This window comes from Micromys minutus (assembly GCF_963924665.1).
Source record: "Micromys minutus genome assembly, chromosome: 1".
NCBI lineage: Eukaryota > Metazoa > Chordata > Mammalia > Rodentia > Muridae > Micromys > Micromys minutus.
This window is the reverse complement of record NC_137969.1, coordinates 247,646,686-247,672,680: the sequence shown is the minus strand read 5'-3', so window position 1 is coordinate 247,672,680 and position 25,995 is coordinate 247,646,686. Positions and strand designations below refer to the sequence as shown.

At 50.4% G+C, this 25,995-nt stretch overlaps 1 protein-coding gene across 1 annotated transcript; it reads right to left on the bottom strand.

Annotated features, from left to right (window-relative positions):
- Positions 1 to 25,995, bottom strand: BDKRB2 (bradykinin receptor B2; the record flags this gene model as incomplete). Its single annotated transcript, XM_080934742.1, has 3 exons — positions 25,891 to 25,995; positions 3,967 to 4,070; positions 1 to 1,108 (listed from the first exon to the last, which is right to left on the bottom strand). Exons 2-3 carry the CDS (start codon positions 4,035 to 4,037, stop codon positions 1 to 3), a joined length of 1,179 nt encoding a protein of 392 aa, XP_080790868.1. The 5' UTR covers positions 4,038 to 4,070; positions 25,891 to 25,995.

Sequence of the window (25,995 nt, the reverse complement as noted above, 5' to 3'; positions counted from 1 at the left end):
TCACTGTTTGTTCCCTGCCCAGTCCTGCAGCTTGTGGATTTGTCGTTCCACTGAGATAGAGGTCCTCAGGGTCCCCATGGAGTTCTCCATCTGGTTGGCCTCTCCCATGCAGCCCCCTTTGCGGCACATCGCCCGGTACACCTCTCGGGACTTCTTCCGGAAGCGTTTGCCTACGATCACATACACCAGCGGGTTGAGGCAGCTGTTGCTGTAGGCCACGTAGGAACTGATCTGGGTGATGACATCCACGATGTGCTCGTCCCAGCATCCCGACAGCACGCCGAGACGCAGCAGCGTGTCCAGGAAGGTGCTGATCTGGAAAGGCACCCAACACAGCACGAAGAGCCCCAGGACAGCCAACACCAGCACAGTGGCCTTCCTCTCCGTCTGCACCTCCTTGAACTTCTTCATCTCGTTGTTCCTCAGCACCTGCAGGATCCGCACCGTGCAGAAGGTGATGATGCTCAGGGGCAGGAGGAAACCCACCAGGTTCAGCAGCATGTTGGTGAAGACCTCCCAGGAGCGGGACGGGTAGACGATGACACAGGCGGTGACATTGTAGCCCTCCTCGCTGTAGTCCCTCATGGTCCTGAACACCAACATGGGTGAACTCAGGAGCAGCGTACAGACCCAGATCACCAGGCTGTAGAGTTTGGCCCAGCGCACCCCGCGCATCCGGCCCATGGACATGGTCTTCACGAGCGCCAGGTAGCGGTCAATGCTCACAAGCATCAGGAAGCAGATGCTGCTGTAGAGGTTCATGTAGATCATGGTGTTCACCACACGGCACAGCACCTCTCCAAACAGCCAGTCGAAGTTATTGGCGATGGTGATGGCCCAGAAGGGTAATCCGCAGGCCAGGATGAGGTCCGCGGCTGCCAGGTTGCCCAGGTAGATCTCTGCCACGGTGCAGCTGTTCTTGTGCAGACAGAACACGCTGAGGACAAAGATGTTCTCCAGCGCGGCCAGCAGGAAGAGGACCCAGAGGAAGGGGGCCTGGATGGCATTGAGCCAGCTCCACCAATTGGTGTCTGGGCAGTTCATCTCTGAGAGGGTCCTGTTAAGAGCAGACCCGAGGACTTGTGTGGTGGCGTTGACCATCTCAATGCTGAAAAACAGTAGAGAAGAGACTGTTGTATCTCTGGGCCACAAGGAGGGGGAGGGGAGGAGCAGACGGGATAGGGGAAGGAGGAGGGGCAGGGAGGAGCACAGAAGGAGAGGTAGACCAGAAAGTCTATTGCTCAACTAATGGCTCCCTGGGGTAGTGGCGGTGTGGGACGTGGTGGGACTGCAATTTCTCTGTGCATAGCACTAGGAGACACTGGACTCTCCAGCCCTTTGAGAGGTCCTTTGCTGTTGGGACCAAAGGAACATAGTATTTCTTGGTCTGGGTCCTGATTCCCACGAAGCCTCCATTACGAGAAGATGTGCCCACTGCCTTCTCATGCCTCTTCCCTATGGGGCTGTGACCTGTCAGCTCCCCAGAGGGGAGCGTCATGGGTAAGCTATGAACTAGACCAGATCAGTGATGTTCTTCTGCCAAGAGCACGGCCACTTCCACGACAGTCTTTGTCTTTCAGCAGAGGGAGAACCTGTGCCTGTGCCCACCAGCAGCAAAGCACAGAAAGTGAGCAGAGGTTGGAGAAATGGCGAGGCTTTGGACCAGTCCTCCTGGGGTCAAGTCCTGGTCACGGTATGACCTTGGACAATGGCTTAATGTTTCTGAACTGCCAAACCAATAATAATATCAAAACATGATTATGAAGATGCATTGCAAAGCCTAAAGCACACACCTGTGTAGTGGGGGATGGAGGCACACCTGTCGAGTGGGGGATGGAGACACACCTGTATAGTGGGGGATGGAGACACCTGTGGAGTGCGGGATGGAGGCACACCTGTGAAGTGGGGGATGGAGGCACACCTGTGGAGTGGGGGATGGAGACACACCTGTGGAGTGGGGGATGGAGACACACCTGTGGAGTGGGGGATGGAGGCACACCTGTGGAGTGGGGGATGGAGACACACCTGTGGAGTGGGGGATGGAGGCACACCTGTGGAGTGGGGGGATGGAGACACACCTGTGGAGTGGGGGGATGGAGACACACCTGTGGAGTGGGGGATGGAGACACACCTGTGGAGTGGGGGATGGAGACACACTTGTGGATTGGGGGATGGGAGGACCCTTTCACTGCAGGGCAGGTGAGAGGAGACACTAGACTATACGTGAGAAGGCTCTGGTCATCATCCTGAGGTGTTTCAGGAAGAGTCCCAGGATGTCTTCTGGGCTGGTGCTAACCAAGAACCAGGCTGGGGCCTGTGACTCATGGGTGACTCTGGATCCTGAGGTATCTGGAGCCCCTGTAGCTTCCTTGTAGATAAGGAGTTTGTTTTGCTCCTAATAGCCATAGACAACTTTGTGATGAGTCCTGGGTAGGTGGTGATTTCAGGAGGGCACAGACCCAGCATCCCTTCTCCCTCACCATCCCCTTCTCCCTCACCATCACCACCACCATCACCATCACCACCATCACAATCACCATTAACATCATCACCTCCATCATGATCACTATCATCACCTCCATCATCACCACTACCACCACCGTCACCACCATCACCAGAATTATCACAACCACCATCACCATCATCACAATCACCATCATCACCTCCATCATCACCACCATCACCATCACCACCATCACAATCACCATTAACATCATCACCTCCATCATGATCACCATCATCACCTCCATCATCACCTCCATCGCCATCACCACCATCAGGAATCCTGGAGCTGGTCCCAAACAATATTTTAAAAAGCCTCCAGATGGGGGAGAACAAAGCAGGCAAGGCTGGAGCAATGACCCATCTCAAGTCTAATTTGGGGTCAGGAAGTGAGATTCAAGTTTGGAAGGTGGTACCAGATATGGCAGGGAAGTATGTGGCGGGAGATACGAGAGATGAGTCTGAACAAAGGAAGAAGAGAAGTCTCCACTGTTGTCCTGAGGATGATACGGAGGGGCCAGGGGGTAAGATGTACACTCTGGAAAAATGCCTTGCTACAAAAATAATTCTCTAACCCAGTTCCTTCTGGTCTAATTCTTCTTCTCATGGACGTGACTGGACTTGGCGAACTGCTCCTGACCCACAGTGGCAATGGCGACACTTGACTTCTGAGGTGGGGTCATTAAATGCATTGCATGTCTTCCTGGCCTCACAGAGTGGGCTATGGGAAGCCAGACACCCCAGGGAGTAAGGGGAGTCACAGCCCCAAAGCAGCCTGTGCTGCTTCTGCTCCCCTGGCTCAGTCTCTTCAACTCATCACGCAGCAGAGACGCGCCACCTGCAGGCTGTCCTACGCGGTGACCTATGGAATAGACTTCTTTGGGATCTTCCAGATGTCCTCATTCCAGCCCCTGGCCCATGTTCCTAACAGCAGCTTGGGGGAGCTATTTGCTCACTGGAGACTCGTGCATACCATCAGAGCCATCTTCGCTCTGAGGAAACCCAGGAGTGCCAGTGAACAATGGGGCTATCGGGACAGTTCCCAGTGGCCTGGCAGGGTGGAGACGTCTGCCGCACCTGCCACGGGATGTCGAGGATCGGTTAGGATCCTCCGCTGTTCTGCCAGCTTTGTTTCCTCGGGATGGAGGCCCTGTCTCCTGGCTCTACCCTGACTCAGTTTCCCCAAGGCTTCCCTTAGTCTTCCAGCAGATGGTCAATGCCTTGGTGACTCTGTCTTCACAATGACTTGGACAGCTCGCATGCAATGAAGTGTCCCCATGCCTTTCCCTCGTCCCACAAAAGCCCTCTCCCACTGCTCCTGACAGGGCCGTGGGGACTGATGTTAAAGCTTTTTAGTCTTTGGGCCTAATATGAAATGCTCCTTTAACCGTGATCCAAAACAGGATGCTGTCGGTCCTGGAGACCCAGAGTGACCAATAGTGAGCTGAAGATCCCTTGACTCACCCGAAAGAGACCGTGGTCGGCATGGGCTCATGCACAGACAGAAGCATGGCTCGCTTCCAAGAGCAGGACATTTGTGCTCAGGACAAAGACGAGTGAGGATCCTCCTGGGGAAGGAGAGAAGGAAACGTCATTAGCTGTGACAGTCAAAACACACGTATCTGGGCTTGAGAGTGGTTAAGAGCACTGACTGCTCTTACAGAGGACCTGGGTTCGAATCCCAGCACCCACATGGGAGCTCACAACTGACTGTAACTCCAGTTCCAGGAGATCTGACATCCTCTTCTTGCCTCCAAGACACCACACCCACACAGATGGTATATAGATACACACAGTAAAAAAAAAATAATTGAAAGGAAAATCTATCCTCCATGAGGATGAAAGACAGGGTCTTGGGCCTTCTCTGGACTTACAAATGCTTAACCCATGAGGGGTGCAGGCTCTCACGGTGAACGCAGGTACACTGTCTATGTGCAGGAAGCTTGCAGGCCACAGAGAAGGAGGATATGCCATCAAATAGTCACTAAGGCTTGTCCAACCAATGTCAAATACAAGGCCAAAGACTTGGCTGTGTCCTCTGGGGGCTCGTGAGAGTTCCTGGTTCTTATGAAAGGCGCTATACACGTTTAGTCTGAACTGTCCTCTACAGGCTCATGTCTTGAACACGTGGTCCCAAGGGGTGGAGCTATTTTCACACGTCATGAACCTTTAGGGGGTGGGGATTGTCTAGCAGAGGTGGGTCACTAGGGGCAGGCCTCTGGAAGGTCATACACACCCCTGGTTCCGAGTGACTCTCTCTTCCTGTCTCCTACAACGAGAGGCTCTCACTACATGACCTCTGCTAAGCCTTCCCTAGTAGACCAAAAACGTTGAAGCTGAGTCCGCCCAAACTTGCCTCTGCTCAGCTGTTTCTGTCAGGTGTTTCAGCCTATCTTGGCCTTCACACTTTGTTCAGTTCAGTGTGTGTGCATGAGTGTGTGCGTCATGCGTGCCTGTGTGTGTGTGTGTGTGTGTGTGTGTGTGCGCGCGCGCGCGCGCTCTCGTAGATCAGTGCAGACAGTATTGGGGGAATACAATGTATTGGAAGGCTCCCAGATGACACTGGGTAAGGTTTACTGGAACCTTCCAAAGCCAAGGCCAGGTCTAGGAACTCAGGAGAGTCTTTCTGCTTCTCAAAATTGAGAAGATTGGGAAAGAGAATCCTCCACAGCTACCCTTCCAGACTCTTTAGGGGGAAATCCACCTGGGTGTCTGAGACTGTGAATTTGAGGCACTGGGTCTAGCATATGTTAAGAATTACTATGGGGTGTGGGGTGTCTGTTAGTCACTTGCTAGTTATCCAGGAGAAAGGCAGAGATGCGTCTTCTGTCCTGAGACTGGCTAGTCTGTGGCTAGGCATGGTTCATCTGGACAGTGACAGCTCCTGGAGACCTTAGGCCCTTGATCTTGGTAGCCCTGAAAAGGTGTCCAATGCCTCCAGTGACCGGTATGGCCCAACCAGCCCCTGCTTTCAAGATAAAAGCAAAATGTGTGTTCTCTCTTGCCCAACAAGTAGGCAACGGGAACTTTACTGCTCAGGGGAGCTGGCGACTGCAGGCTACCCTCTGCTTCTGTATATCTGGAAACCGCCTGGCTCCAGTGTGGCTTCTCCTGGGCTCCAGACCACCCCCTGTTCTCCACTGCCTTGGGCTTGGCGGCAGCACCCTTTGGGATCACTCCTGGGATTCTGCCATTTGGCTTCCCAGTGAGTCTGGCCAGGGGTCCAGTGGTTCCAGCTCTCACCGAGAGCCCACTGTCTAAAGGGAAAGGACAGGGAGTGTAGGTTATGCCATCTCAGGGCAACCAATTGTGTCCTCCCCACACACTTTCTACACTCCAAAGTGGACCAGTTTGCCAACCTCTCTGATGCCACCCAGCCCAAATGTGCCTTCTGGCTCCCACTGGGGTCCTGAGAAATACAGTTTTGGAGAGCAAGTTCAGATACGAGAAGAATGTTTAAAAAGAACGAGGAGGAAAAGCTTGTGCTGCACGTGCTGGGGGCGGGGAGTGAAAGCAGGAGGGGAGCTCTACAGATGTTGATTCTCAGGGATGGGACGGGTCTGAGTTGACTCCTGCAGATGTTGGGAGCCAGGGCATCTAACACTCCAATTCTCTCGCACGCTCAGCATGGGCAGCAGCTTGGGAGGCAGCCCAGATAAAGCAGGGGGATGGAGGAGTGGGGAGTGGAAGAGGAAAGCTTTGCTTTTTGCCTGCTCACTTCATTCATTCTCGTTGGTAAGTTCATCTACCCTACTGCTGCTGCAGGCTGTCACTGATAGCACTACCCAACTTTTTGGGGGTATCCGACATGGACTGAGAGCCAGAGGCTCTCTGGGAATTCTCCAATCCTCTAGTACCAGATTGGGACTGCTGGGGAACTGATCTTGAGGTTCTCAACTCCTTCAGAATGAAGAAACAGGCATCGTTGGGCTACCGAGACCATATTACATAAGCACTCTAAGAAACCGCCTTTTAATATATACATTAATTCTGTCTGTTTCGTTCCTGATCAATACAGATAAAATCTGTGTGGCTATTATCATGAAAGTCAGCAGGACAGCCTTTCTTTCCAATGTCACCAGCAGTTAAGTGCTAGCTCTTGGCCAGTAATCTGCTCTCGATGCACCACCAGGGGGCGCCCTGCTTCAGCCACAGGAACAGGATAGGTCAGGATTGAGGGAGAGGCCCTTCCGCTCAGCCTGCTTCCTGCCTGTTCACAGCTCATGTTTGATCCCGACTTCCTACCTGCACGAACACAAAGTGGGCAGCCGGATGATCCCGGGGAACCACTGAGACCATGTTCTGTCTGTGTTCCGAGGGTCAGTTCTCCTGTATTTCAGCATCTCAACAAAAAGCGTATGTGCACACGTGTGTGCATGTGTACCTGTGCGCATCTTTCCATGTATGCAAAGTATACATGTATGCTCACCCCAGACCACACACTTTTCTCATGGGAGGGCCCCATCTCCTGGATTTCCCACTCTTTGCCCATCATGCCTCTGCCCCTTGAATAAGAAGAGCGAATCAGTAATCAAACCTCTTCACACCACCAGGACAGAGCCAGAAAGGATCAGGCTTCCTAAATCCCTCTCCTGACTTCTCTCAGAATATAAAATTTCCCTAAATTGCTAGGTAAACCTCCAGCCAAAGCACAGATGGGGCTGGCAGGGGGGTTGGGGGGGGAGGTGACCTCACAACCTGCAGCAGCTCCTGCAGCAAAGCACAGCCCTGAGTATGGGTTTCCAGGGAAACTGCACCCTTAAAGGAGGAAGGTCAGAGCCACCTACAGGGGTGGGTTGGGGGTTGAGGTGGACAGCAGGTGTCTCAGAACTCTTAAAGAATCAGATCAAAAAAACCAGATCCAAACTAGACGTGTGTGTGTGTGTGTGTGTGTGTGTGTGTGTGTGTGTGTGCGCGCGTGCGCGCGCGCGCCCTCCCAGCATCTAAACACTTTCTGGTTCTGGATCATTCTGGAAATATTACCTAAGGACAGAGGGAGACTTTTCCCATCTTCGCTTTCTGCAGTGGAGGCAGGAGGCAAGGAGAGCTTGCCTGACTGCCCGCCTTGGACCCTGGGAGGGGAGCTGACTTAATTCTTTGTCCTTTCTTGTTCGCCGTGACTGGCTGGCTGATCCTGTTTAGAATGTTACTTTGCCTTCCCACACTGAACTTCACGGACAGATTTGCAATGGAATCTTACCACTCATATCCCTTGAAGTAAAAGTCCTGTCTGCGCCATTAGCCCTCTCAAGGGACTGTGCCCCTGAGCTGTTCAAAGGCGTCATAATGACCTTGAAACAAGCTTAGTGCTTTTAAACCCGTCCCTTTGTCTCAGTTCCCTTTTGTTGAATGTGTTCTAGTGCCGCAGACATCCTAATTTAGCTCTGGCTTCCCCAGACATTTTCTATCCTACTATCATTGCCTGAAGCCACACACCTTGGCCAGCTGCCCAGCTGCTGCCCCTACCTCCCACGGATCTTCTTCAAGTGCTTTGCCATGATCATCCCTGTGTGACAACCTGACTAGGCCACTGTTCCCTGTTATGTCCCCCAATGATGACCTATGTATTACAGAGGTGGCTTTAGGTAAAATCTATGGCCGCTGATTTTCTACAAGGAAGACATCCAGTAGGCATGTCTAACATATGGCTTCTGTGCCTCGCATATCTCAGGATGTGACACAATGCATTTGTTGATTATGGCGATGTGTCACAGTGTTGAAGGGTAAGCCTTTGCCTTAGGTCACCGACTGGAGGAAATTCAGACCAGACCCCAGTTTCACTGAAGAAGAAACACTCCTTAGGGCTGGCAGCTTCAGTCCAAATCCAGCACAGGGCTGACCCTTCCCAAAAGGCCTTCTTCAGGGAACCCAGACACTGCCCCCAGGTCTGTCAGCCAACTTCTGGCAATAAATCCTATGATCTAAATCTCCAGCTGGCTCCGTTACTCAACCCAAACTCCGGCCCGGGACTGTTGTGATTTCCCGCTGCTCGGGTGGTGCGGTCTGTCTCTCCTGCCGCAGACATTTATTGTAATTGCCACGTGGCTCCTTTTGCTTTCTCTGTCAAGCGTCTGGCCGTGCAGGTGCTCTATCATCGTGGGCCAGCTGACGATGGTGGGCAGGTGATGTCCACTCCTCCTCAGCTCCAAAGCAGATATCTTTGCGCAATAGAGGCAAAAAGCAACAACTTTGCACCTCTGCTCCGTCCTCACACTCTTGGAGGCTGAGACACCCCAGACAAAAACCGCAGAGGCACGGAGCTGCTCCACGTGGTCCAAGCCCACACCCAATCAGAGGCAGGCCTCAAACTCAGGGCTGCACAAGGTTGAATGCTAAATCTTTCTCTGGCACGGGAGAGCCTCCTATCCATCTCCTCATGCAGGATGCCTCCCAAGGAAGAGCTGAGGTGGGTGAGCTCACAGCCTAACTGCTTGAGGGGGTGGCTGTGCCTTCCTTCTCCACGGGGAAGATGCGTTGTACAGGCCTCTCTGACCCTCTGACTGCCCAGGGCCTCTCTGACCCTCTATCCACTCACGCTCGGGCTCCGATGGGGGCTCCTAGAAGATCTTCACAGCAGGAAAGAAGAACAGTGGCCCTTCTGATATCTGACCACTGTGATGACTGGCCATCATGGGTTCACATGAAGAAAGACCCTTGCCTCTGTTTTGCTGGCTATTTTTTTTTTCATTATACATGACTCGTTTATTATATACTCATAATTTGATTTGCCTGTTATTTCCAGTGCTCTGTGGAGAGCTGTGAGGGAACCGCCCAAAGCACAGGATTCTGGTCTGTTGTCACAAACCGTGAGGACGCTGAGGGCTTTCCTTCTGCTGCCGAGGAGCTGAGCATGCCACCACTTCATTAGTACTTTCTCCTGGACTCCCTGTGCCCTGTTAATCATCATCGTCGTCATCCTCTGGGACAAAAATGTCATGCTCCTCAAGCAGAGCAGCAAAGTTCTTGCTAATGAGTGTCCCAACATGGAGAAAGGGGATCACAATGGAGAACGCACGGAGAAGACCAAAGGACATTTTCACCGGCTTGGGCAAAATGGCGCCGCTGCGAGTGACGATGACTGATCTCGACAGTGCCTGACCGAGACCTGAGCTGGTCGGTACGGTGTAGACATCACCACTTCTCCTCCCCCTCGGCCCACTCCAGAGAGTCCCAGGTCATACTGATACCCAGGCCAGCCGCTGAGCCACCGTGGACGCCATCCCCAGCTCTGCCCCTCACTGGGAGCCACACCGGCCATTTCTTTAAAATGGGGTTTGAACAGAGTTTGACAAGTGTGATGGCTTGTATATGCTCAGCCCAAGGAGTGGTACTTTTAGGTGTGATCCTGCTGGAGTAGGTGTGTTATTGTGGGCGTGGGCTTTAAGACCCTCATCTGAGCTGCCGGAAAGTCAGTATTCTGCTAGCAGCCTTCAGATGAAGATGTAGGACTCTCAGCTCCTGCACCACGCCTGCCTGGATGCTGCCATGGTCCCACCTTGATCATGGACTGAACCTCTGAACCTATGAGCCAGCCCCAATTAAATGCTGTCCTTATAAGAGTTGCCTTGGTCATGGTGTCTGTGCACAGCAGTAAAACCCTGACTAAGACAACAAGGAAGCTAAGAAGAATGACTGCTGTGTGCTACACATGTGCACAGTGTGCATAGGAATAGTGCATATAGTATGTGTATTTGTGTCTGTATATAGTGTGGGCACACAGAATGTGAGTATATGTGTACATAGTGTTTGTATATGTATACATAGTTGTGTGTATGTACATAGAGTATGCGTGTGTGCACATGTATGTGTGTATGCATGCATGCTCATGTGTGCCCATGTTCCAGTGACTAGATATGTTCTGTGAGAATGCCCAGTGTATTCTGAGCCTCCCAGTTACTATTACATATGCTCAGACACATGACAAAGCAGGGCCAGGAACCAGACCCATCGCAGGATTTCATCACTGAGACCCACAGCCAACCCAAAGGTCAGCTCCAACATCATTAGCTGTAGATAAAGCAACCTGAGTTTCTCTAGCTGCTAGCTATTCCCCTTGAGGAGGCTTCAAGGATGCTAACAATTGCAAGGCACACGTTAAGTGTCCAGGCATACCGTATACCCTTCTCCCGTTAACAGCAGGCTTCAGGAAGAGCCCTGGTGCCAAAAGGCAAAATGGCCAGCCTTCCCTCTTCCCTGTTTTTTTGCAGAGGAGGAAACAGAGCCACCCCTTCACTTCCCTGACTAACTTGGGTACAGCAGCCTGGAATTGGAGCCAAGATTTTTGCCTGTCTCCAACTGAAGCAGTCAGAGGGGCTCTGGGGCTTGGCCAGGGAGGAACCCCCTGGGAACATTCCTTCAGGTGACATGGTAATTTAAGGCTCTAACTTCATGAGGTTCTCAAGTGTTTGAATGGGACGGACTCCCAGGTGGCATTCGAGAAAAGAACTTGAAGCCCATCGAGGGTACGAATTCTCTGAGGTCACTCTTGGTTAGCCTTGAGTCTGAAACCGCCGCGCCCCTTACTGTGGACCCGCACGAGATGTTAGTGCATGCTTGTTGTGAGGGTAAAGGGTAAGACTCAGTCTTCCCACACCTCTGACAGCCCCCGGTTTCCTGTCACAAGCACTGAAGTAATCACTGGTCACAGGAGGTGATAGGAATCTTTTCCACAGAACAAAACTAAAAAAACTACATCAGAGAGGAAGGCTGCTGTGCGTCCAGACAGGAACACACACTCCTGTGAGCGATTGATTCCCCAGGGCCGTGAGCGAGCTCAGGAGCCAGTTGGTCTTATCAGATAACTGCAACTCCGCAGCCTCTGAGGCTGCGCTGAGGACCTGCGTCAGCTCCCATTGCCTGGGACATTATAGCCGAAAATGGGGGAGGTTGGCCTGGAGTTGAGCCCTGGGGACCGGGTGTGTCCTTGGGTAAATGCGTGGTGCCCCTGAACATTCTATTTTCTCATCTGGAAAATGGGTTATAGATGACTCTGGGGTGAGCTCCCCATCCAGAGAAGCATGTAAGCCGAGACCATGGGACTGGCCCACTGAGTTTTCAGAGGCACACTTTCTCTCTCATTGGCACCCAAAGGTGGGCCAAGTCCATCTTGGCCAGTTCCCTTCACTGGCCATGGCAGAGAGAAGATGGCACCCTGCCTAGCTCCCCTCAGCCTCTGAGGATTCTGGGCTGGTTCTATCCAATCAGGCCTGCCAAAGTTGGAGCATCCCCTTATCCCCTTGGTCACATGGTCTCTGTCTGCTGAAAGGGGAGCCCCTCAAAAGAGAGGGACGAACCCTACAGAATTCCAGCACTCTGGGCTCTGCCAGAATTTCCTGGAAGGTGTGGGAGGGAAGCTGGTTTCTGAGTGCTGAGCTGCAGAGCAAGGGGCAGAGAGAGAGAGAGAGAGAGAGAGAGAGAGAGAGAGAGAGAGAGAGAGACAGACAGAGAGAGAGATAGAGCTGGGGTGGGGGAGTCATAGAACATAAAAAAGGCTGAGTCCTGGCTGCTGTTTCATGTCTAGCCTGGATTCGGGTGATACAGGAGCAGTGTCTTCATTTTGTCTGTACACACCAAAAAACCTGGGGCAAATGATCCCACTTTTTTTGGTAAAATGGACTGACTTCTCTAAACAGGGTTTTGGGAGAAATGGTGAAAATGTAACCTGATGACCACACATGGCCATGTGTCTTTCCATGTTTCTGAACATGTGACAGATAAAATTCTGCATGTAGATACGATTGCTATCATCCCCGTTTTACAGATAGGTAAACTGAGGCACAGCTAGCAGGTAAGAGTTGGGGTTTAAACTCAGGCTGACTGGGCTATGTTGTAGCGACTTCAAATGGGCACCTAATAGACCAGCTTCATAAGACACATTGTGATTGTCCCTAGACTTTAATGGCTTACAACTCACAGCCAGTCCCACTCCCTGCCCCCACCTCCTGTAGTATGCAAATCCTGAGCATCTGTCATTCTCCGTGTCACCGTGTCACCGCCTGGACCAGCTCCTGGTCTGTCTTACTCTGCAAATATTAGGAAATAGATCTTTTCTTTCTTTCTTTCTTTTAGTTAAAATTTCCTTAATTCTTTTCTTTTTTTATTCCTGGTACCACTGCCATATTTTACAGGGCAACATACACAATGTAACAAAAAGGAAAAGCTACAACAGATGAGAGACTTCAGGAAGGAACACGGACTTGAGGCTTCAGTGCAGGGATCAGGAGCCATGCTTTTGCAAACGCTGGCTAAGAGGGTCCCAAACAAGAAGGGTTTTCCTGTTTGAGCGGCAGGAGCCTTTCTGACTGTGGATGACAGTTGCTCTGGCTTGGGGACAACTGCCTTAGAGTGAGCTGCAGCTTTGCTGACAACCCCCAACCTCCCCTCCTACTAAGAACCGGAGCCTTCTGTTGCCACACCCACCCCTCCCCCACCAGATCCACAACCACCGCCAGGGAACATCCGCCTCTTTCCACCAACACTGTCACCTTCACAGCCCACACTTTGATTTCGGTTGTTCACTATAATTTCCCAATCATTATAGTCCTTCCCAACCATAGTTACCTCCACCAAAGCCCCCTCCTTCACTGTAACCACCGTATCCCCCTCCTCCACCACATTCTCCTCTTTGGCTTCCATATTCCAGAACCGCCATCACTTCCTCTCCTACTGTAACCAGGGCCACCGCAACTGCCACCGCCACCTCCACAGCTACCTCCACTGTCACCACACCCACCACCATAGCCTCCTCTTCAACTAAAGTTTCCTCCACGGCCCACAGAGTTACCAGACCCACCCCCATGACCTCTCTGTGATCCAGCAGACTGCGCGCGCCTCTTGTTCAGAAAGGGTCCTTTCCTCTCCACACGTATGCCCATGAATAGTGAGGTATCTCTGAACCACAATCTTACCAACCGTGCCAAGAACATCAATAGTTACAAAAGCAAACCCTCTCTTCTCTCCTCTCTCTCTGTCTTCCATAACTCCTATGGCTTCAGTCTTGGCAAACTTCCCAAAGTAGCCCCTCAGAGTGTTTTCCTGTATTTTCTTTATACCACTGAGAAGGCTATTCTTGGCTGTTAACTTGACTACAATCAGGAATGAATAGCAGCTCCAAAAGTGGAGGGCGCACCAGTAAGGAATTTCTGCTTAATCTGAAGTAGGAAGATCCACACCTTTGATCTGGAGCTTGAAGTGAGAAGACACACCTTGAAGTGAGAAGACATATATATATATATATATATATATATATATATATATATATACATGTATATATATATATATATATATGCATGTGTATGTGTATGTGCATGTGCATGCGTGTATCTTGTATAAAGACATGGAAGAAGGAAGCTTTCACTCTTTGCTCTGGCTTTGCCTACTCTTAAGTGTTACGGCCTCCATCCTGGTACCCCTACGCTGTTTTTCTCTGACTGCAGACCCTGAAAGATGAGTTTCCAGTAACCCTGACTCAGTGGCCCCCACTCAAAAAGGTACAGCTGTAACTAACACTTGTTATGACATGACAAACTGCTTGTTTTGCTTCTGTGACTTGCTTACGCAGATACCCAAAGATTGTTTTGAGTTGCTTTAAGTACTGAGCTTGGCAGAACAGAGTAGTTTTTGCCTGCTTGCATAGATTTTGAAGGTTTCCATGTGGTTTTATCCTTTAAAATCCTTCCACACATATCTCCTTCAAGACAATCTCAAATTTGGCTCAGAGATTATTTGTCACGTTAATATTCAATCAATACCGAGTCTATGCCCCCCCAGGGGTCGCAAACTATTTCTTCATGGGCACTAGAGCCTACTTCTTTAGGATTTTAGTGTGCACTGAGGACCAGCTAAGACATCCAGCCTCATGGACTAAGTAGCTACTGGATTCTTGGACTTTCTGTTCAGAGGCAGCCATTGTTAGATTAGCTGGACTCAGCCTGCAAGTCATTCTAATAAATTCCCTTTCTATATATAAAGATTCATTCTATAAATTCTGTACTCTAGAGAACCCTGACTGATATAGCCTCCTACAAAAGAATTTCTTTACTGTTAGGTGGTCACTAGAATCCACCACATACCCATAAACCTAGTGTGGTCAAGCACACACTGCAGCATCCTCTTCTTCAATTCAAGAGTAGCTCAGAATCCCCAAACACCCTGGAATGTTTTACTTAGGAATTCCTTATCACACCATCTGTACCTGTACCCCACTTCTCAGAATGGTCTCTTAAGCTGTCATCTGTAGTTTTAAATCTCAGATAACCAATAAACAGCTTCCTCAACTGCCATGGTTCCTTTTGATGGTGTTGGTCCTAAAGGGAGGAAGCGCCACAGCTGAGAAGGTACAGGAGAGGAGGCAAGCATTAGCCACCATGCCGGAGCCGGGGAGGAGCGGCCCCAGGAGGGCTGCCTGACTGGGTCCAGGGCAGCAAAGAAAAGGCATAGATTTTAGTAAATAATAACTTGGAAATATTGGAGGGAGGTGGATTAGCCATGTGGAGGTTAAATGGCCCAGCCATTGAGCTGTTTAAGACATATTAGAATATAAAGGCTGTATGTGTGTGTCTCATTCGGGAACCCTGAGCATTGGGGCGGGAATCGAAAAATGCCACTACTACTGGGAATCAATTTGAGTGTTAATTGGGTGCTTCTGGTTAATTGGAAGGCTCCCTGCATCTGTACATAGAGGGGGTATTTGTATCCTGAAGGCTGCCCAGCTGTGAGGGGCTGGGGTGGTCCCTTGTATCTGTACATAATCTGCTCTTATAGATTCCTCAAGGATTCCCCCCCCTCTCTTTGTATGCATGCACAGGTGTGTGTGTGTGTGTGTGTGTAGACCGGAAGAGGACACCAGGTCTCTGGAACTGGCATTACAAACAGTTGTTAGTCTCCATGTGGGTGCTGGGAACTGAACCTGGGTCCTTTGGAAGAGCAGGCAGGGCTTGTGACCACTGAGCCACTTCTCCAGCTGACCTCTGGATTGAACTCAGGTCCTCGTGCTTGAGCAGCGAGCCCTTTTCCAGCTGAGGCCTGTCCCCATCAGACCACCTTCTTGTCACTTACATCTGTTATCCCACCCACAGCCTACATCAGGAGAGCTGGATTTGTTGCTCAGTTGGCCGGAGGAGAAGCTCATGACCTGTCCCAAGGCTGGGAGGCCTCAGCCGGGACCTCAACGTGTATGAGTGTCAGCCTGGGCGGAAAATCCCCAGTCTGAGCTGGGACTGAGCAGAGCTCTGACGTGTGCAGGCTTGCGACTTTACCAGCACTTCATATATTTTGGAGCCAGAGATAAACCCGCCCAGATTCCCTGCCCAGTTCATTGCCAGCTTGACCTGCTGGAACCCATCCCAATCCAAAGCCTGCCCCGGGGAAGCTGGGTCATGCTTCTGTTTCTCCATTAATGGTGAGTCCTAAGTACTTCAAACCTTAGGGCTACATGGGGTGAGCAGCTAGTAGCTGCTCAATTAATTTTTAGGATTGCTATTGATGAGAATTTAATTAATCTACTGGAGCATCAGCTGGCCCATCTGCGAGGATCCACTCTTGATTGCCCATTCCTCTGAAGTGGTACCTTCAGAGCCAAGATAATGTAGAAATGGCCTGGCGGGCATGTGGCAGGTTATAGACCAAGGGTGGCAGCAACAGGTGGCAGCTCTGATTGTTTTCTGAAGGGGGTGGGGAGGGGGAAGGAGGAGGGAGGCAGAACCGCTTTGAATTCTGCCTCCAGAAAACAGGATTTTGGTATAATTTAGTGAGTAAATTGAAACCCCACTCCACCCTCTTTTAAAAGGGGCGGTTACGTTTTTGGGGTGCTGTTTCTGAGAGGAATGAAAGGACAGGAAGTGCTCAACCTCAGGGGGCACCAGCGAGAAGCTATTCTGTGCCCATACAATGACTGCTACAGGACTCTCCTCAGAGCTTGCCCAGATGAGCATCTATTCCTGAAATCCTGTCAGCCTTATAAACTTAGGCCATTAAACCGTTTACACAACTCAGAATCTAAGTTCCGGAGCGTGCGCTGCCGAGGACTGGGGCACCGCCGCCTTTAGCCGTAGGGTCACCACATTTAGCCACAGGATGATCATCTTTAGCCTCGAGATCACTGTTTGCTTTGGACTTCCTTTATTCTTTATAGAGATTCCTAAGCTTGCTTTTTAAGTGAAGAGCATCTATGGGACTGGGAGAAGCCTCAGACCCTTAGCAGCCACAGCAAAGCTGGCCTCGGCAGTGTATGCTGCAACCTCAACGCCGGAGAAGGGCAAGAAAGGCAGCTCCCGGGAGCCTGCTGGCTGCTCAGTCTGGCTGAAAGTTGAGCTACAGGTATGGTAAGAGAGTCTGTCTCAAATAATAAGTCGGGAAGCAATAAAGAAAGACACCAACATTGCCTTCTGACTTCCACCCGGGCATGCACACGGTACTTTTGGTAAGGAGCCTTGCATTTTTCTCCTTTAAGAAACAAAATAGAGAGTGAGTTATGGTTAGTTTGTGTAAGAAAGACAACCAGCCAGGGCTTGCTTATGTAGGAACTGCCAAATAAACGCATAGTGTTTTTGTTTAACATGAAATGGTAAACTGTTTCTCCCGTGGGTCTCTGGTCGCCTAACTACCACAGGTGAGTCAGAGGGCTTCTGATGACCAGGTCATCTGAAAAGACCTCAAAGATGGGACTCAGGAGCCGTCAGGCTTCCTACCATGCCGCAAAGCCCTACAGAGATTGTGAGATCCAACCTGACTCCTTGGTTTGGCCATGGCAGCCCAAGGAGATCCCAGGAGGAGATGGGCAGAAGCGGGTGCCTCCACAGTGTTTTTATGGGTTGGGTCACCATTAAGTGTCACTTTCATGGTGGTGAGTACTTTAAACACATCCCACATGAGCAAGTCTCCCTTTTATCTTAGTTCACCTGGTGTGCTCACACCTAACTCTGTCTGCCAAGGTTCCAGTGTTGGAGATTTGGTCCCTAAGCTGGCAGTGTTGGAAGGTGGTGGCGAGGAACCTTTAAGAGGTAGGGTCTAGCAGGGAGGCTTTTAAGTCATTGGAGGCGTGGCCTCAGAAGGATGCATTTCTGTCCCTGTCATTCACTCTAACATTGACAGACAAGGGGGAGGGGGTTTCAAAGATTGATTTTTAGCAACACAAACTGAGTTCATTAAGCTCTTTTTTTTTTCTCTCTTATCTTCCATCTGCCTCCATTTCTCTCTCCCTCCTGCCTCAGTCTCCTTAGTGCTGGGATTCCAGATGTGTCCCACCACACCTGGTGGCAAAACCCCTTTATTTACAAAGTTATTAGCCTCGGGTACTTTGTAACAATGCTGGGTACTGGATGAGTCCAGAATCACAGCCTATTTCTCTCCTGTATGCAGCCTCTGTTCTGTAGGCGTCTGATGTTCTTCATTCCTGCATAGTTTGATTTTTCTTGCAGCATAAGAACCTCTGCAAAGAATAAAGCAGCTAGTGGGGCCCTACGCATAGCTTCCAATCTGGCGTTTACCTACCTATCTTTTCTCTCTGCAATGCAAAATGCGTTCAGAGTATTGTGAAGAATTCTGTTCTCTAAACTATTCTCACAGCCTAGGGGGCGCCAGGCTCCATCTTTTTCTCAGCTGCTAGGGCTTGGAGGAGCTGGAACTCACTGTACCTCAGGCTTGAGGGTACTTTCCCCCACCCTCTCCCTAAGCTGCCCAAACTCTGGTGCACCGGGTTCTGAGTGCGAATTGGCAGGATGGAGGCATATTGATTGCCATCCAAATCCTAGCCCTGCCATTTGCCTATGCTGTGGCCAGACGTCTGAGCCCCAGTCCCTGACTGCAGGCTAAGGAGCTTTACTGTTGGTGTGAGGGTACTGTGGGCCCCTGGCATGCTCACCCCTGTCACTCATTAATGCCAACACCCTGGCCTGACTCAGGCCTCACAGTTGCAGGTATCACAGTTGCTTTGTCTTTCCCCTTAATCTAAGGATGGTTCTAGGCAGTCAGGAGCTCAGATGTCTCTACTTCCATTCTGTTAGTCACAGGCACCAAAGGGATTCTGGGAAAGAAGTGCCTACGCCACTTGTGAGGGAAGCCTCTCAACCACTAACACTTATCATCACACTGAACACGTGTGCGTTGCTGGGAAGTCCTAGGTTGCAGAGGGAGAGGATGACAAGCCACTCCAGATCTAGGTGGCATTGGGATTCCTCCAGCTGCAGAAGTGCCTAGCTCGGGGCTCAGGATTCTGCCACCCTCAACCAGTCTCTGCCCTCATAGCTGACCAGTTGTCTGTCTGGGGAGGCCAGCTGACATAAGAGCCAGGTCAGGGTCAAATGCTCCTGAAGCCATGGTGTCACCTTTACAGACTGTCTGTCAGTGTCAGGTGGAGACACACCACCCAGCGAGCAGGTTTATCTGAATGAATAGCAGTGTAGGGTTTGGGTGGAGATGGTCCCTGGGGCCAGGATAGGGCTCAAACATACTTCCGCACGTGTCATATGACTACCTGTCTGGTTCCAGCCCACAGCATGCCCTTTCCCTTACTTTCTGTTTCACAGGGTACGGACTTTGGACTTGATGCCTACACAATCTCTCACTAGGCTTCGGTTCCTCTGAGCAGAGGTGTTTGATCCAGGGATTCCAGAGCAGGCTCAACTAGTGGTTTAAAGCTTATTGTGTCTTACTAGGTCCTGTTAGGTACATATCTCCAGGAGGCCTGTTCTCTTTTTTTCTTTTTTAAAGGGGAACAGTGGAAGGGGTTGATCTGGGGGGGGGGAGAAGGCTGGGAAGGGACTGGATGTAAAGTTAAAAGAAAAGAGAGAGAGAGAGAGAAAGAGAGAGAGAGAGAGAGAGAGAGAGAGAGAGAGAGAGAGAGAGAGAGAGAGAGAATAAAGAATAGATCAACATCTCAAATCCTGGGCACAGATCAGACAGCCCCTGTTCTGTCGGCTGGACACCGGTTCCCTGCGTCAGATCCATACAAATGAGAAAGCAGAAGCCCAGAGAAGTCAGTATCCCCACAGGCAGAGCTTAAGCTCAGACTGCTGGACAAGATCAATTGGTCCTAATTTTTAAACACTGGCCCATTATTTTAATACCAGGGGTCAGATAATCAGCACGGCTGTGAGCCCAGAGAAACTCCAGTAGAAAACTGAGCCAGAGACGTGTGGCGTCCAGGCAGGAGCTCTGGATAGAGGGAAGCACTTTCTTCCCAGCATGCCTTTCTGAAGTCAAGGAGCCTTCTGTCCAAGACAGAATCCCCAGTGATCTCCTGGGGGCCAGGTGGGAAGAGATCTTTCTCCGGAGTTGGTGGAGACCCCCATCTGAGCAGCTCCTATGCAGCCTCAGTAAAGGCCGGGACACGGCTGACCCCAACTTTGCCTACAGACTACTCCTGAACATCCAGTAACTGACCTGTCTTTTCAGACCAGACACACCCACCTTTCTCTTCTCCAGCCCTCTCTTGAGCGGGCGAATAAGAGAAGGGACTGACTGGACTGTGAACAACACACGTATGTGCATGAGAATGCTGTGATGAAACCCTTGCACCGACGTAATGCACACCACAAAGAAAGAGCAGTTCCTGGGTTCTCCTTAAATAGCTTCTTTGTTTTGCTTTTTTCCTTCCATGTAGTCTTGGCTGTCCTGGAACTCATTCTATAGATCAGGCTGGCCTTGAACTCAGACCTTCCCACCTCTGCCTCCCAAACACTGGGCTTAAAGGTGTGCGCCACCACCCCCAGCAAGCTTTTTGACGTCAGTATTTTTCTTCTTTCCAGTTTGCCCTCCATTTTTTGTGCTGTTATTTTCTATTATTTCTTTCTGATTATTACTCATTATGTAAGTTCGTTTTGTGGTGCTGGGGGTCAAACTCATGGCTTTGTGCAATGCTATGCAAGCACTGTCCTGCAAAGCTACAGTTCTGGTCAATTTTTATTGAGGTAGGAATGTCTTATTATATTGACCAGACTTTTGGTCTTAGGCTTGTAATCCACCCACTTCAGCCCCCTGGGTGTCTGGGACTACAAACCTGTGCTACCAAACTTGGCTTAGCTACAGATATATTTTTAAGTGAATTTGGACGAATTCATGTTTGTAACCCTCATGGTTTTATAACTGACATTTCTGAAGGAATGAATTGTCCTCTGGTACAGTCTTGGCTGCATCCCCCAAGTTTAATAAGAGCTGCTTTCATAGAACTGATCATTTCTTAGATATCTGCAATTTCACCACAAAGCTTCGATTAATGAGTTTTAGGAATAGTTTCTCGAATTTTTAAGATTTTATATCAGATGTTAACTTCTGTAGTACAACCTACCAGAGCTTTATACAAAATGAGGCATCTCTCAATATTAATCTATACCTGCTGAGATTTTCTGGCAGGCCTGAAACACACAGTTGGTTTCTGCAACTGTGGGGGGCCATGTCATGGGCACCATTTCTAACACCCTACTAATAGCTGTCTTTAAATTACTGACGGACATGAGAGTCTGTATCTGCTGACTAACACCAAGAGTAATGATTCCTTTCCCAGACATGATAAAAACGGAGGCCGCAGAGATGGCTTCATGGTAAAGTGCTTGTCACACAGCCATGAAGGCCTGAGTTCATGTCCTCAACACCCAGGAAAGCCAGGTACAAAGGCGTGCATATATGATCTCAGAGGGCGTAGGCTAGCTGGTCACTGAAATGGGGAACCCCAGATTTAGTCAGAGACCCTGTCTCCAACACTAAGGTGAAGAACTACAGAATAAGCTACTCAGTGTTGAAGTTTGACCTTTACACACACACACACCTATGCATGTACACATACAATCAGGGTATGTCCTTGTAATCCATATATACAGAGGAGGGAGAGACAGAAGGATTCCCAGGGCTCCCTGGCAAGCCAGTCCTACCAGTTGGCAAGCTCCAAGTTCAGGGGGAGACTCTGAAAATATCAAGAGTAACGCAGGAAGACACTCAGGATTTGACCTGCAGTCTCACAGGGAATTGCATGTCGAGGGCTTATGAACACATCCATGAATTCCACACATGTGCATGTGTGTGTGTGCACACACAACCCACACTTGAGAACAACAAAGTGGAAACCCCTCGTACATCTCTCATTTCCTCCTTCCCTCTCTTTTCTATCTTCCCCTTTGGGTGAAATTCCATGTGATTTTGGTCCCCGGTAGTTACAAACTGCTTATCTTTTCTGAGGAACCATTCCAAGCATTTATTAAGCATCGCTGTCAGGTTCTAACCAGCTTTAGGGCCATGTCTTAGACTTTAATTGGAAGGGACCACGAATCATAATCATCTTTTCTATAATGCTGCCCGTTTAGTAGATTATTTAGCATGTTGAATTTTCTATTTGGCTGGAATACTTAATCAAGAAGTTTTTTTCTTTTCTTTTCTTCCCCCAGAAAGACAAATCCCTCCTCGGAATCTGATTCTGTGTGAACAGAGGCTGTTTCAAGAAACCCCATACATCTTAGTATTAGAGGTGGTTTCAAAAAACCCTCTCTAGCTGCAGGGCTCAACACTGAGCCAAACACCACATAGTAGGTGCTTAGTGATTCCATTTCTGTGTACAGTCCAGCAAGACTGAAGATCCAAGGATGGTTCGTTCTGCCAGCCTCAGACCCCAGCCTTGGCCTCACCCCGCCCCCACTGCTGCCTGGCTACCTGGTGCAGGCAGGGGTGTGTGACTTCCCCACTCCACCTTTTCAGACCTTAGACCTCCTGAGATATAGCTAAACCCAGGCTATATCTGCTCGTATAGAATTCAGAAAGCTGGTCTCGTACTTGGACCAATCCTCCTGCCTCAGCTTTCTGAGTTTCGGGATTCCAGGTGCAAGGCCCAACCTGACTTGTCTTCTTATTTCTATCTCTGTTTGCTTTTTCTCCCCCTAAGATTTCATTTAAGTTTCGGAAAGGGGACTTGCAGGCCACAATAGTTTCAAATATTAGGGAAAGAAGCACAGTGACCTTAACCCCCCTCCCTGAAGGCCACCAGGCTGTCTCTTGCCATCCCATCCTTTTTCAGATGCCCATGAGCAAGCGTAAGGGCACACACATCACACACATAGACACTTCCAGTTATTCTGTCTTTACCTCTATGCATCCGTTGAACAACCCCCTGTCTCAGCTGGCTTTGTGCTGTGAGATCATGACCAAAAGCAGCCCGGAGGGAAGGGTTTATTTGGCTGACAAATCCTGGGACACAGTCCAAGGCAGGAACTGTCAGCAGGGACTTGCAGCAGAAACCATGGAAAAGAGCTGCTGACTGCCTTGCTCCCCCTGGCTTGCTCACTTTGCTTGCTTTCTTTAAAGATTCATTTATTTTATTTAAGTACGCTGTCGCTGTCTTCAGACACACCAGAACAGGGCATCAGATCCCATTACAGATGGTTGTGAGCCACCATGTGGTTGCTGGGATTTGAACTCAGGATCTCTAGAAGATCAGTCAGTGCTCTTAACTGCTGAGCCATCTCTCCATCCCCCACTTTGCCTTCTTATCCAACCCAAGACCACTTGCCCAGGGAGGACACTGACCGCAGCCAGCTGGGTGCTCCCACATCAATTATTAATTACAAAAATGGCCCACCTGCTTGCCTGCAGGAATTTCCTCAATTGACATTTCCTCTTCTCAGATAATTCTAGCTTGTGTCAAGTTGAAAAATAACCAACCGGCACACCACCTCACTCTTTGAAGTGCTGGGAAAGAAATCCAGGGCTTTACTCATACCAGGTGAGTGCTCTGAGGTAGAGCCCTGGCGCTCATAAACAAAACAAAACTTGACATATGAGTTTCTTTATGGCATATATCGATATACGATCAATAGTCAGAACAACGGACATGCACCTCTCAGGCTAAAGGCTTGCTGTGTCGGGATCCCGTTCCCCACTGGCGTTTTATAATTCACTGTAGGGTGCTGCAGAAGCCAGAAGCCTCTGGCCACATGGCTGTTCTCCAGTAGCATCAGTACAACACCTTCCCCTTCCTTACTTTCTTTGCGACCGACCATGGCCTCCCAGAGTCACTGCTGAGGAAGACCAATGCGGTCCCTGAGTGCTCCAGACTCTCAGGGGGGTTTCCTATTTGAATTTTTAGGTAGTTTCTCCTTCAGTTACTATTTATAGCTGAGGGAACCAAGGCTCAGAGAGCTAAATGGCTTGCCCTAGGCTACGTGGTGGGGGAAGGAGGGATTCATTTCTAGCTTAGCTTCAGAAGAAAGGAGGAAAGAAGAGAGGAGAGGGAAGAAATTTTTTGGTCTCCGGAGTTGCAGAGATTCCATCTTGGTGACAGAACGAGAGAGGGGAGGGGCCCTTTAGTTTGCTCTGAAGTGCAGCCCTGGGTGTGTGTCTTGGGTTTCCCCAGAAAACCGGGAAAGCTTGCCATGTGAACCTTTTCATAGCAGGCAGATGAAGGTCTATCCAGCCAAGGAGAGCTCGCTTGTATAAACCTTAATACCTGGAAATGCTCTGTGGCTCTGGGGATGCTGGTTACCCCCACCTGATAAGGGGATTGCTGGCCTCGGAGCCCTCCTGAGATGGACCAGCTCACAGGCAACAGCCAGCTTTCTGATCCTGAGATGCACCCTGGTCCCAGCATTCACACTAAGAAAGTCGTTTATGGGTTGGGGATTCCTGGGCCAAGGAATACATGTTGGAAGTGATCACTTGGGTCTCTGGTGTCAGTGGGTTCCTATCCCTTAAGTCATGACCTTTGATTTCTTAAAGCAAAACACTGTCCCTCATGACCTTATACTTACTACCATATGCATTACTAGCTTCCTCACGAATGTCACAGGCTGCTCACAATGTCACCTTCCCAAGCCAGCTGCTTTAACTTAGCCCCAAGCAAGCTGTGGGTTCTCAGTGCTCTCCCTGTGAGCAATGCGGCCAGCCATTCAGCAAACTCCTTTTGTTCAGCAGACAGTGACCATTGGGCCCAGTTCTTAAGTAGTCAACTGTCTGTCCCATGAGCAGATATAGAGGTGTGGGTCCCACCTTCATTCTGGAAGCCCACCCCCAACCCCAGCAATCTGTAGGACTCTACCCTTGGCCCATGTGGTCCCTTACAGACCATACTTGAACAGCAGAGACGGGTAGCTCTAATGTCACTCTTAGGTACCCTGAAATTCTTGTTCAGCCTCATCTGCGCTGGGGGCCTTGCTGGGTGTGATTACAGGGTTTGTTTTTTTTTTGTTTTTTTTTTTTTTGCACCAAGCTGCAGTGAGTGTACAAGCTCAGGGTAGGGCTGTCATGGACTCCTAGGGTTCACTGCCAGGCAAGCATTGGAGCTTTTCCATTTTTAAATATTCTCTCCATCCCTCCTTTCCTGCCTGTCCCTGCCCCGATCCAAGCAGAGGAAAACAGCTAACTCTGCTCCTGAGTCTCACAACTGTGGGGTGTTCCCATCACCCACACTGCTGTTAGGTCACAGGGCGCGGGGAGGCGGGGACAGATCCTCTACCAGCCCTTCTCTGACACAGAAGGGCCAGGAGTTGTGCCTGGCATTGGCACCACACCCACACCCAGCAGAGCTCCAGCTTCCTGTGGACGGTTGGAGAGATCACAGGCAGCCTGTGACTCAGGAAGGCGCATTCTAACCTGCCTAACCCGGGAGCATCGCTGCTGCACCCAACACAGGCCACAGAGCTAACCAACCCAGCAACCCGGGGAACACAAGCTGCACATGTGGCGCGTCCCGGGGCGGCCACATTTCTGTCTGCATTAAAAGGAGCCACTGAATCTTCTCCGTGGCCCTGGTCCCGAGTTATAAAACCTTCACCAAGTATGTCACCTACTGGGGTGAAAGCAGAGCTGGGACTTGAACCCAAGACAACCCACAAAGCTCACTCATAGTCACTTCCTTGATGGAGGACGGGGGGGGGGGGGGGGGGGGGCAGTGGGTACACGAAGCATTTGTGGATTAAAGCTGCCACCATGGGCTCAGATGAGGCACAGAAGACAGTGGGGACAAAGTCTTTTTTCTGTCTTAATCTCCACGCCAAGGAGCAGCCAAACACACCTTGCAGACAGAGAAAACAAGACTCGGAGACATTACAGAGACTCTCGGGGGTTACAAAACACCACCAGTGGCCCAGTGAATAAAAAGCCGGACTCGGGGACACCTGTCCTGCTGCCTGGCGCTCACTGCTTTAGCCGATGTTGTCCACACGGAGCCTATGAAATTCAAACCACAGGTCACTCACAGAAAGGATGAGCTGGAACAGGCAAGGCGAACCCCCGTCTGTATTTGTAAGCCTTCCTCCAGCCATTCCTCAGACTTAGGGGAGGAAGGAATCTTCCTCCAGCTCCCGGGACCATAGAACCTCTGGGAGCCTGGGGCTCAGTCTCAGCTGCTGCCCAGGCCCTCTCCGGGCTGGGATACTAGTGCTCCCCTCGAACTAGTTCTTGCCGGACACTCACCGAGCCGGTTCTGTGTTGTAGGCAGTCCCTCCCTCGGTCCAGGTCCAGCGACTGCCTGCCTGCCACTCCGCTGCCCCCAACAGTTCTACCCACTCTCCTGAGGAG